This window comes from Carcharodon carcharias, chromosome 2 (genome assembly GCF_017639515.1).
Source record: "Carcharodon carcharias isolate sCarCar2 chromosome 2, sCarCar2.pri, whole genome shotgun sequence".
Classification (NCBI taxonomy): domain Eukaryota; kingdom Metazoa; phylum Chordata; class Chondrichthyes; order Lamniformes; family Lamnidae; genus Carcharodon; species Carcharodon carcharias.
In genome coordinates this window covers 136,962,462-136,975,510 of record NC_054468.1, presented here as the reverse complement: position 1 = coordinate 136,975,510, position 13,049 = coordinate 136,962,462, and the positions used below count along the sequence as shown (strand labels likewise).

Sequence of the window (13,049 nt, the reverse complement as noted above, 5' to 3'; positions counted from 1 at the left end):
GCTTCACCATCAGGACTGTCGTTCCCCGAGGGAGAAAGGGTTCATAGAAGTGTGTCTTGCTGATAATTGTACCCATGAAACTCAAAGGTGAAAGCTATTGTTGAACAAGACTCCTGACCTAGAATAAGAACAGCATATTGTAGAATTGTGCAGCTACGTAGTGCCACATTTGTGCAGGGAGTGATGTAAATGCTTGTGATTGTGTAAGGCTATCTTTGTTTTATTGACTTTTCAAAGTGAAATTTACCTTTTTTATTTGAAGTGTTACTTGCCTGTTAATTCATGTGTAATTTGCATTGGTTCTGACTTATGTTAAAGTAAAAGCTACAATAAGTAGAATCTTGTTACTAATTTCTTCATTTGAGAGATACTCAGTAAATTTGGTTATTTTGGTTTATGGTTTCCCCACAGGCCAATAACTCAATGGTTCATTCGCCAATCAGTGACCTTTGGCCCTCAATCTTTCTGCCAATGGGAACAGTTTCTTTCTATCTACTACTCTGTCTCAATTTTGAACACTTATCAAACCTCCTCTCAATCCTCTCTACTTTTAAAGAGAACAATCCCAACTTCTCCAATCTATTCACGTAACTGAAGTTATCCTCATCCCTGGAATCATTCTCATAAATCTATTCACCGCTGTCTCTAAAGCCTTCATAGCATTGTACATAAAGTACATAATGCTCCAGTTGAGGCAGTACCAGTGTTTTACAATGGGTCATCAAAATATCCTCACATTTGTTATCTATGCCTCTATTTATAAAACCCAGGAACCTCTATGCCTTTAAATCATTTTTTCAATGTCCTCTGACATCTTCAACAATTTGTATACAAATAACCCCAGGTCTCTCTGTTCCAGTACCTCCTTTAGAAGTGTACTCTTTATATTGCTTCTCCTCGCTCTTCCTACCAAAATGTATCATTTCACACTCCTCTGCATTAAATTTAATTTGCCAGTGCCTGCCTAATCCATCAGCCTGTCAATGTCCTTTCGAAATCCATCGCTATCCTCCTTACTGTTCACAATACTTCTAAGTTTTGTGTCATCTGCAAATTTTTAAATTGCGTCCTGCACACCCAAGTCTGCATGATTAATATAGATCTTGAAAAGCAGTGGTCCCAGTACCAAATCCTGGGGGACACCATTGTATGCTTCCTCCAGTCTGGAAAACAATTGTTTACCATTAGTCTCACACAGCCAGCTTTGTATCTGTCCCTGTCCTTTTTATTCCATGATCTTCAACTTTGCTGGCTTGCCTATTATGTGGCACTTTATCCAATGCTTTTTGTAAGTCTATGTACACCACATTAACTGTTTTAGCCTCATCAAACCTCTCTGTTACCTCATCACAAAACTCAAAGTTGGTTAAACACAATTGGCCTTTAACAAATTGGTACTGGCTTTCCTTAATTAATCCACATTTGTTCGAATGACTATTCATTTAATCCTGGATTATTGTTTCTGAAGACTTTCTCACCACCATGGTTAAACTGACTGGCCTATAGTTTCTGGGTTTACCATTATACCCTTTTTGAACAGGAGTGTAACATTTGCAATGCTCCAGTCCACTGGCATCACCCCTGTATGTAAGGTTAGGAAGATTATGGCCAGTATCTCCATACTTGCCTCAGCATCCTTGGATGCATCCATCCAGTCTTGGTGACTTATCAGCTTTAAGTACAGCCAGCTTTTCTCACACTTTCTCAATCAGTTTTTAGCCCATCCAGTATCTCAACCACCTCTTTCAATATGACTTTGCAGTACCTATGGTTGTGAAAGGTGCTAAAGAAATGCAAGTGCTTCTTCCTAGCATCTTGCACATTCCAGATTTCCATCATTGCATCATTAGTAGTTCTGCCTTCAGTTATCTAGGCTCTAAGCTCTGGAACTTCCAAGTTAAACCTCTCCGTCTCTCTATCACCTCTGTCTCCTCCTTTAAGACACTCCTTAAAATCTACCTCTTTGACTAAGCTTTTGATCACCTGTCCTAATATGTCATTATGTGGTTTGATATCAAATTTTATTTGAAGATGCTTCTGTGAAGTGCCGCAGGGCATTTGACTACATTAAAAGGTGCTATATAAATGGAGGTAATAGTTGTTATAATTAGGAAAGAACTCAGAATTATACAGTACAGGAGGTCTCATTTTGAAATTCACTGAGTAATAATAAGTACAGATGATAACTACATTCTCACTCAAATTTTAACAAATTTCTGCCAAAATACATTTTCTTTAATGTTAGGGCTTTCATTGCACACACATTTAAATCAATAGAGTTCTGTGAAAATTCCATTATGGAATGAACTTTACTTGGGGGTCCATTCACAGACCCATTCCACAGAGCTCGGGGCATTTTCATTCTCCTCAGCTGTATCCACAATGTGTTTAATCATATGCCAAAAGTTCCTGAAAGAGAGTGTGATACTTCCATCAGAAAAATATTTAGAACGAATATAAACTCCTACTCTATCAAATTTTCAGCTTATTTTTATTAACACGAATATAGTTTTAGTGTTCTCTACGTATCTGAGGCCTCCTAGGTTATGAGAAGTTATTTACTTATTAGGCAACAGTTCTGTATTATTTTATACCTGTGATATGGGTTTCACCAACTGAAGAAGCATAGATTTCAGAGGGTGATGGACACTTTCCTCATCCTACTTCTTTACGGAAGAACTGATTAGTTGGACTAAAATGGAAATATTTTTAAAATAGTCGCCCAGAAATTCAAGCATGTTCATTTTTATGCATGCAGGCAGCTGGAGGGAGAGATCCTGCGCCTGAATGGAGAAGCCCGATGCGCTCCTCATACTGGGCCTCGGGCCTCAACATCAGCCTGTCAGTGAAGAGGAATGAAACAGATTTGTTAAGGTTAATAGTTTCCTTTCTGGTTGAAAACTGACCATTTTGAATTGGCTGGTTGCTTTGTAGTGGGCAGTTTAGAATTGGAGTAGAAATTCCATTTACAGTGATCAAGCACCTTAGTTCACATTCATAACTATTAGCATAACAGGATATAATTATGGGATCACACTAATGTACTTATTGCACAAGGCCTACTGAAACAGAAAAGTTTTATCATATACAGTTAAAGCTAGTTCAATGACCTGACTACCAAATTCACTGATGGCAAAAATACTGAGTTTATTCCACTGTACAAGCATAAGGAAAATATATAATGAGAGATAGATACTCACTTTCTACCATCTTTGTTCACTTTAAGTTTAATAAGGGTTCTTTCTGTATAATTTTTCAGTGCCTAAAATCAGAAAGTTGGAAAATGCTTTTTATTTTTTACTCATGAATAAAACACTTTAAATAAAAGTGAATTATAAACCATATTATAGAAAAGAACTTGCATTTGGAAAGAGCCTTTCATGAATTCTGGATATCCCAAAGTGCTTTACAGCCAATGAACAGTCACTGTTATAATGTAGAAAGTGTGGCAACCAATTTGCACACAGCAAGCTCCCACAACAGCAATGTGGTAGTGACCAGATCATTTGTTTTGGGCATGTTAGTTGGGGGATAAAAATTGGCCAAGGGACAGGGAAAAACTCCCCTGCTCTTCTTCCACAATCACTGCTATGAAATCTTTTATGTCCACCTGAGAGAGCAAATGTGTCTCAGTTTAATATTTTATCCAAAAGATGACAGTACAGGGCTCCCTCAGTACTGCATTGAAATATCAGCCTGGTTTTAGATTTTTGTAATGGCACAGTTTTTGCTGGTTTAAAATTTCCGTGTGATTTTTTTAGTGCTCAACAAAAGGAGGCAATGGGGAATTGCCCATTCCAGTCACCCAGCATGAGCATCAAGCAAGTCAAATAAGCACAGGTCTTAAAGCTCCCTCTGCTCTGGTCAGGAAGCATGTTGCAACACCAATCTCAGAACAATCTCTGGTTGCACCAATATGAGGTTTTCCCATTCCTATGTCATCCAATTCTAAGGTGTGAATACAATGTGCAAGTACAGAATCACAGAATCATATGGTGTAGAAGAGGGCCATTCAACCCATCATGTCTGCACCGGCTCTACGGAACATTTTAACTTAGTGCCAATCTCCTGCCTTTTCCCTGTAACCCTGCACATTGTTTCTATTTAAATAATCATCCAATGCCCTTTTGAATGCCTCAATTGAACCTACCTCCCCCACACTTCCAGGCAGTGCATCCAAACCCTAACTACTCGCTGTGTGAAAAAGTTTTTAACTCACCTTGTATTTGCTTCTTTTGCACAACACTTTAAAACTGTGCCCTCTGGTTCTCGATCCGTTTATAAGCGGGAACAGTTTCTCCCTATCTATTCTGTCCAGGCCTCTCATGATTTTGAAAACTTGTATCAAGTCTCCTCTTAGCCTTCTCCTCTCCAAGGAAAACAGTCCCAACTTCTCCAATCTTTCCTCATAACTGAAGTGTCTCATCCCTGGAACTATTCTTGTAAACCTCTTCTGCAATCTCTCCAATGTGTTCACATCCTTTCTGTAGTGTGGTGCCCGGAACTGTACACAATACTCCAGCTGAGGTCTAACCAGTGTCTTACATAAAAGTTCATTATACCTACCTGCTCTTGTACTCTATGCCCCTATTAATGAAGCCTAGAATACTGTATGCTTTAGAAACAACTCTCTACCTGTCCTGCCACCTTTAATGACTTATGTACGTATACACCCAGGTCTCCCTGCTCCTGCACATCTTTAGAATAGTAACATGTTATACTGTCTCCCCATGTTCTTTGTACCAAAGTCTACCACCTCACACTTCTCCACATCGAACTACATCTGCCACCTATCTGCCCACTCCACCAATGTCCTTTTGAAGTTCTACACTGTCCTCCTCACAGTTTACAATTCTCCCAAGTTTTGTGTCATCCGCAAACTTTGAAACTGCACACCAAGATCTAGATCATATATATATCAGGAAAAGCAAGGGTACCAATACTGACGCCTGGGGAACTTCACTACAAACCTTCTTCCAGCCTGAAAAATACCCATTAACCATTACTCTTTGTTCCCTATCCCTCAGCCAATTTTGTATCCATTATGCTACTGCCCCTTTTGTTCCATGACCTGTAACTTTCCTCAAAAGTCTGTTGTGTGGCACTGTGTCGAAAGCCTTTTGGAAGTCCATATTCACTACATCAACAGCCTTGCCTCATCAACCATCTCTTTTACCATTTCAAAAAACTCCAAGTTAGTTAGACATGTTATTCCTTTAACAAATACATGATGACTCTTCCAATTCAATCCACATTTTTCCATGTGACTATTAATTCTATCCCAAATAATTGTTTCTAGAACTTTCCTCACCACTGAAGTTAAACTGACTGGTCTGTAATTGCAGGGCAGACCTTTACAAACGTTTTTGAACAAGGGCGTAATGTTTGCAATTCTCCAGTCCTCCGACACCTCCCCGGTGCCTCTCCTGTAATGATTTTTGGTCCACCTACAAGTCTCTGTCATCAGCCCCCTTCTTTTCTTTGGTGGCATAAATTCATAGGCATGATGTTACTTTCTATATGTATGTTGATGAGACATGGTTTTCCCATTCTGCACCACTCCTGGCTTGTCACCCACTAATGTGTTGTCTAATGGCTTAGTTGATATCAAGTGAATGAGAGCGTTGGGGCATTTTTCTAATTGATAATATGAACATATGAGGTAGGAGCATGAGTAGATGACTCGGCCCCTCGAGCCTGTTTTGCCATTCAATAAGATCATGGCTGATCTGATTGTAAGCTCAACTCCACATTCCCGCTTACCCCCGATAACCCTTCACCCCCTTGTTTATCAAGAATCTATTTACCTCTGCCTTAAAAATACTCAGAGTCTGCTTCCACCGCCTTTTGAGGATGAGAGTTCTAAAGACTCATGACCCTCAGAAAAAAATTCTCTCCTAACCTGTCTTAAATGGATGACCCCTTATTTTTAAACAGTGGCTCCTATTTCTAGATTCTCTCACAAGAGGAAATATCCTTTCCACATCCACCCTGTCAACACCCCTCAGGATCTTATATGTTTCAATCAAGTCACCTCTTACTCTTCTAAACTCCAGTGGATACAAATCTAGCCTGTCCAACCTTTTCTCATAAGACAACCGTCCCATTCCAGGTCTCGTAAACTTTCTCTGAACTGCTTCCACTATCCTTCCTTAAATAAGGAGACCAATACTGTACGCAGTACTCCAGATGAGGTCTCACCAATGCCCTGTATAATTGAAGCATAACCTCTCTATTTTTGTAAAACAAAAATAAAAATACCTGGAAAAACTCAGCAGGTCCGGCAGTATCTGCGGAGAGGAACACAATTGATGTTTTGAGTCCGTATGCCTGTCCGTTCTGTTGAAAAGTCATATGGACTCTTCAACAGAACGGACAGTCATACGGACTCGAAACATTAACTGTGTTCCTCTCTGCAGATGCTGCCAGATCTGCTGAGTTTTTCCAGGTATTTTTAGTTTAGATTTCCAACATCCACAGTTTTTTGCTTTTATCTCTCTATTTTTGTGTTCAATTCGCCTTGTAATAAATTATAACATTCTATTTGTTTTCCTAATTACTTGCTGTTCCTGTATACTAACCTTTTGCAATTCATACACTAGGACACCCACATCCCTCTGCATCTCAGAGCTCTGAAATCTCTCACCATTTAAATAATATGCTTATTTTTTATTCTTCCTGCCAAAATGGACAATTTCACATTTTCCCACATTATACACCATTTGCCAGATCGTTGTCCACTCACCTAACCTATCTATATCCCTTTGTAGCCTCATGTCCTCTTCACAACTTAACTTCCTACCTATCTTTGTACCATCAGTAAATTTAGCAACCATATCTTTAGTCCCTTCATCCAGGTCATTTATATAAATTGTAAAAGGTTGAGGCCCTAGCACTGATCCCTGTGGCACACCACTTATTACATCTTGCCAACCAGAAAATGACCCATTTATGCCAATTCTGTTTCCTGTTAGCTAACCAATCTTCTAGCCATGCCATTGTATTATCCCCTACACCGTGAGCTTTAATTTTCCTCAATAACTTTTAATGTGGCACCTTTTGAAATGCCTTCTGGAAACCCATGAACAGTACATCCACTAGTTCCCCTTTATCGCAGCATTTTACTTGCTCAAAGAACTCCAATAAATTGGCCAGATATGATTTTCCTCTCACAAAACCACGTTGACTCTGCCTGATTACCTTGAATTCATCTAAGTGCTCTGCTATAACATCTTTAGTAATAGCTTCTAACATCTTCCCTATGACAGATGCTAAGCTAACTGACCTGAAGTTTCCTACTTTTTGTCTGTCTCTCTTTTTGAATAAAGCAGTTACATTCACTATTTTCCAATCTAATGGAACCTCCCCCGAATCTAGGGAATTTTGGAAAATTAAAACCAATGCATCAACTATCTCACTGGCCACTTCTTTTAAGATTCTAGGATGAAGTCCATCAGGACCCAGGGATTGTCAGCCCGCAGCTCCAATGATCTTGCTCAGTACCACTTCCCTGGTGATTGTGATTTTCTTGAGTTTCTCCCTCCCTTCCATTTCCTTATTTATAGCTATTTCTGGGGAATTACTTGTATCTTCTGTAATGAAGAACAATGCAAAATACCTATTCAATTAATCTGCTATCTCTGTATTTTACATTATTAATTCCACAGAATCACTTTCTATAGGACCAACGCTCACTTTGCTAACTCTTTTCTTTTAAAGATATCTATAGGAACTCTTACTATCTGTTTTTATGTTTCTAACAAGTTTTCTCTCATACTCTAATTTTCCCTTCCTTATTAATCTTTTAGTCATTCTTTGCTGTTTTGTTTACACTCTGTCCAATTTTCTGACCTGCCACCCATCCTTGTGCAATTAAATGTGTTTTCGTTAAGTTTGATACTATCCTTAACTTTTTTGGTTAACCAAGGACGGTGGGTCATCCCCTTGGAGATTTTTCTCTTTCGTTGGAATGTGTATCTATTCTGTGTTTTCTGAGATATCCCTTTAAATATCTGCCACTGCATCTTTATTGACTATCCTTAACCTCTTTGCCAGTTCACTTTAGCTAGCTCTGCTTTATTTAAGTTTTTAAAATGCTACTCTTGGACCCACTCTTCTCTCCCTCAAACTGAATGTAAAATTCAATCATATTATGACCGCTGCTACCTAGGGGCACCTTCACTTACAGGTCATTAATTAATCCTATTAATTAATTAAATGCAAGCTGTTGTTGCTGGAAGGTCAAAAATTGCCTTCAATTCAACATTGACAAGATTAAATTATCAGCTTGCACCAAAAATTCTGCACTTTACTACTTCTCCCTGTCCCTGCATCTGACAACTTCCTCATGTGGAGCGTCACGGTGTGCAGTCTTGGTAGCCTTTTGACTGAGTAAAGCCTCTAACCTGACCACCACCAAAACTACCTAGTTGCACTTCTGCAACATCACCCACCTCACTACACAGATAATTATCAATTTCCTAGGGACCACACCTTAATATAGTGGGAAAGTTTGAGAATTCCTATAACCATGAGAGCTATGCAGCTGGGAGTAAAAACTCCTGGTAGGGCTATCTAATGCAGACAGGCCGAATGATAGAAGCCAGATTAAAGGCAGTATACTGACCCCATTGGTAGAGGGCTGCGAGCCAGTCTAAAAACCTATGTGCATAAACATGCCTTTCATTACAGAAGCAATCCAGAGACAAGGCCAGTCTGTTAGAAACTTGTAAATATGATCAACAACAACTTATATTTATATAGCGCCTTAACATAATGAAAATTCCAAGGTGCTTCACAGAGGCATTATAAAACAAATCATGACACCAAACCGCAACAAGAGATATTAGGTCAAATGACCAAAAGCTTGATCAAAGAGGTAAGTTTTAATAACTGGCTTAAAGGAAAAAGCAAGGTAGAGAGGCAGAGAGATGTAGGGATGCCTAGGCAACTGAAGACATGGCCACCAATGGTGGAGCAATTATGAATGGAATGCATAACAGGCTAGAATTAGAACACAGATATCTTGAGGGTTGTGGGGCTGGGGAGAGGGGCAAGGCCATGAAGGGATTTTAAAACAAGGATGAGAATTTTAAAATCAGTTGTGGAAAACTGCAATATGCTGGCTATGAGGTGACATTATACCCCAATCTGAGCCATATATCTTGCTCTGGACAGACAGCTAAGGAATGGGTTGTCTCATAAGAGGCTCCAACTAACTAACAAGATGCTTTTTCTCACCTTCAGCATTTCTAAACTCAATTAATCCAATGCTGTCCTTGCAAGTCACCCCTGTTCTTCACAAATTACAACTCGTCCATAACTCCTTTGCCTGAATCCTCTCCTGCCACAAGTCCTGTTCCCCATCACTTTGGTCGCCAACCTTCACTGGTTTCTTTTTTACCTTGTAATCAATTTTAAAATCCTTGTCTTCACCTATAAAAGTCTTGATGGGCCTGAACCCTCTCTACCTCAACAACCTCATTTAGTCCTGTACCCCATTACACGCCCTCCACTTTTCTGATTCAACCTCTTCTCATTCCAATTCTTTCAGCTACAGGGCTGAGTGTTCTTCCAGATGCACAGTCTGGAACATTCCACATAGGCTGTTCCTCCTCACTACTGCCCTCTCCTCTCACTGAAGTTCCTCAAAGGCTACTTCCGCAATCTTGTCTTCAGTGACCTCTCTTCATCCTTCTTCCTCCACTGATTTGTCTCCAATAATTTTCTAACCTTTTGTTAAGTGAAGTACTTTGGGACTTTTTAAATTACACTTAGAGGTATCTTGAAAGTGTGGATGCTTAGTGTTGTTGGAGTGCGATTAATAATTTCATGGCAATTAGTTCTGGCCTAGGACTACGTCAACAATGTTCCCACTAGGAACTGGGCTGAGATCATCCAAAATCTTTACAAGGGAGCCTTGCGGCCAACAGCATGAACAGACACTTGGCTGAAATCAAGCACAAGACCTATAAGTAGAACAATGCCTAATTCACTGCATCTACTTGTCCTCAGGGAGTTTTTGACAAGAAAGTTAAACTGAGCTCAGAGAACATTCAGGGAATCAGGAAATCACACTGAGAAATACGGCAGAGACTTAACCAAAACTGATAATAAAAATACTCACTTTTATTTTGCTGCGAAGAAACTCATTGGACTTCTTCAGATGTGAAATTTCACCCTGTTAGTAGATTAGAACATTAGCTATAACTCTTCTCAACAAACTCCCCAAGCTAGTTATTTAATTCTTAATACATACTGCTAGTTTGGTATACAGACTGTTGTAAATTAACAAGAGGCATCAGAATTGGACTTCGATGAATCTGAAACAGAGATTCCTCCTATAACTTGTTATTTTTATAAACCCATACTTCATATTCTAGTAATTGAAATGCAGTTCATATGGCTAGTTGTATTTCCTCAGAAGTACACAATTAGATGTGAGGCAGGAAAGCTGGGAGAAGAGTGCTAAGTCTAATCACCCATCATGCAAACACATAAAACTGCAACAGAAGCAAAGATGAAAATTTGTCCTACGCTCACACACCATATTTCCAGTATGCGTGTTTGGGTGGGGTGGGGTGCACAGGGATGGTGGTGTCATTAGATATGTATAACATATGCCTTCAAAGTAAATCAAAGTCTGGAATTTACCAAAGCCTGTGCTGGATTGATTCATCACTTCTAGTTAGATGGTTGAGGCACAAATATTAGCTTCAGTGCCCATGAGTTAATAAAAATCCATTCAGGTTTCTGCACTTAATCTTTACTTGATGGCTCTTTTGGAAGGGGAGACTTAGTGGACCACCAGACAGGGCTCGGCTGCGATGCCTCAGTGACCAAACGAGAGTCACTGCTCGAGCACACACAGGAATAATAGAGGGTACACCACAGATCTAATCTTACACAAAGGCTGGAATTTTTCATAGAGGCAATGGCCCTGACCCCCAGCAGTAAAGTCTGGATCGAGCCCGCCCTTGCAGGGCTGGGAAGCCATGACCTGATTAAACAACCAGCTGGCTGTTAAATGGCTCAGATAGTGGGGTGTCCCATCTCCTAGAGGTGCCTAACAATCAGAAGGCTGGCAGCTCTCCAGTTTCTGCAGTACCATTGGGTGCGGTGGCCACTGCTGGGACTGTAAAAGTCCAACATGAGGAGCAGCCATGCAGGCTGGATTCAATGGCGAGTGGGGGCAACTTCACTAGGGTCTGTTAGGCAGGCCCTGGTGAGAGGGGTGGGAGGGTGGTCACAGGATACCCAAATAGAAGAGAACTCCTTCACCATGAACCTGTAGACAGTCTGATGGCTTCGTCATGTGGTGTGGGCACCCTGCATCCTTGGTAAAATATCAGAGGCAGGAGGAGACCCTTAAATGGACATTAATTGCACAAGTTGAGGCCCTTAAGTGGCCAGGCGGGCAGGCTGTGTGACACCTACTCCAAGTTCCAGTAGAGGTGAGTTGGCAGCAGGCATGGCACCCTCTACTGTGCCTCTTGATTCCTCACCCAGCCCACACGCCTCACCTGCCAGCTTACTCCTGGTGGGGAGCAGGGGAGCAGGGGGGGTTGAATTAGTAAAACTCTAGCCCATGAGTCACAGCTCAGTAGGGAAGACATGGTAATGGGGCGACGGTGAGGGAAAAGATACAAGAATTGCATTTATATAGTGTGTTTCAGGATCACCAGACATCCTAAAGCCAATTAAGTTCTTTGAGATGTTGTGCCATAGGAAATGCAGTTGCTAAAATTGAGCATGGAACGTTCCCAAAAACTGCAATATGATAATAGCCAGATAATGATAGCGATTTTGATTGAGGGATAAATATTAGCCAGGACACTGGGGATAACTTCCCTGCTCTTCTTCAAAATAATGCCATGGGATTTTTACATCCACCTGAGGGGGCAGATGGGGCCTTAGTTTAACATCTCATTCACAAGGCAGCACCTTCAACATTACAGTGCTCCCTGAGTACTGCACTGAAGCAGAACTTGAACCCACAACCTTTTGACTCAGAGACACAAGTACTACCAACTGAGCAATGTCTGACACACAGAAAGAAAATTGGGGGAAAGATATTGTGAAGCTTAAATTCTAAAAAGAGATTTTGTGAAAATTAATTGTATTTTTCAATTGCTACATTGAAAGAATATGGTTAAAATCATTCAGAATTGCTGCAAGTAATAAAATGACACTTAGTTCATCCATTGAAAAAACCTATGATGGTATATTTTCTTCCTTGGACATTTATGAGTTATAAAAGTATTGGAGATAGAAAAAAAGGCTTTTTTGACCGGAAGTTGGAGTCTGGTAGTTGTGCGATTACATAGAACTACTTTGGTTTTTTTCTTTACACCATGGAAACAGGCCATTTGCCCCAACAGGTCTATACTCCACATGAGCTTCCTCCCACCTTACTTAACTCAACACAACCCTTTCTCCCTCATGTATTTATCTATTTTCCTCAAATGAAAATCACATTAGCCTCTCCATGTGGTGGAGCCTTCTATGTTCCCATCACTCTCAGAGTAAAGAAGGTTTTCCTAAATTCCTAATTGGATTCATTAGTGAATGTCTTATATTTCTGGCTCCTGGCTTTGGACCTTCCTAAAAGTGGAAGTTCCCTATCAAACCCATTCATAATTTTAAAGATATTCCATCAGCTTATCCCTCAGTCTTCTCTTTGCCAGAGAAAAGAATCATAAGCTGTTCAGTCTTTCCTGATAGTTATACCATCTCAGTTCTGGTGATGAATCCTCGAGAAATACAGCCAACCACAATCCTATGACATGTAGAAAGGTTACAAGCAACCATAAGTACCCAAGTGTCTCTAATAGAGCTCTGCATAGCATCAGTGATTATAGAGGGCACCATGGAGTACTTCAGCTCACTCTCCAGTTCTTGAATTTTCACCGTCATTTTATAAATACAGTCTCTCAGTGATAACACCTGTTCCACACCAGACAACGGTTGCTTTATGGTTTTCAAGTGCTTCAAATTAGACTGTGCTTCTGCAATTTAAAAGAAATAAAGAGAGACTTACATTTGTATAG

General features: G+C 40.2%; 1 protein-coding gene across 5 annotated transcripts in view; it reads right to left on the bottom strand.

Moving 5' to 3' along the window:
* Positions 1-2,086: 2,086 nt before the first annotated feature.
* Positions 2,087-13,049, bottom strand: part of LOC121289705 (uncharacterized protein C6orf118-like) — a 55,017-nt gene continuing 44,054 nt past the window's right edge. For all 5 annotated transcript variants that reach the window (XM_041209367.1, XM_041209341.1, XM_041209332.1 and 2 more), the window contains 4 exons: positions 12,817-13,007; positions 10,127-10,180; positions 3,201-3,262; positions 2,087-2,409 (listed from right to left, as the gene is read on the bottom strand). In XM_041209367.1, the coding sequence (XP_041065301.1) occupies positions 2,310-2,409; positions 3,201-3,262; positions 10,127-10,180; positions 12,817-13,007 (407 nt within the window). In that variant the 3' untranslated portion in view covers positions 2,087-2,309. The remainder of the gene's footprint in view (positions 2,410-3,200; positions 3,263-10,126; positions 10,181-12,816; positions 13,008-13,049) is intronic.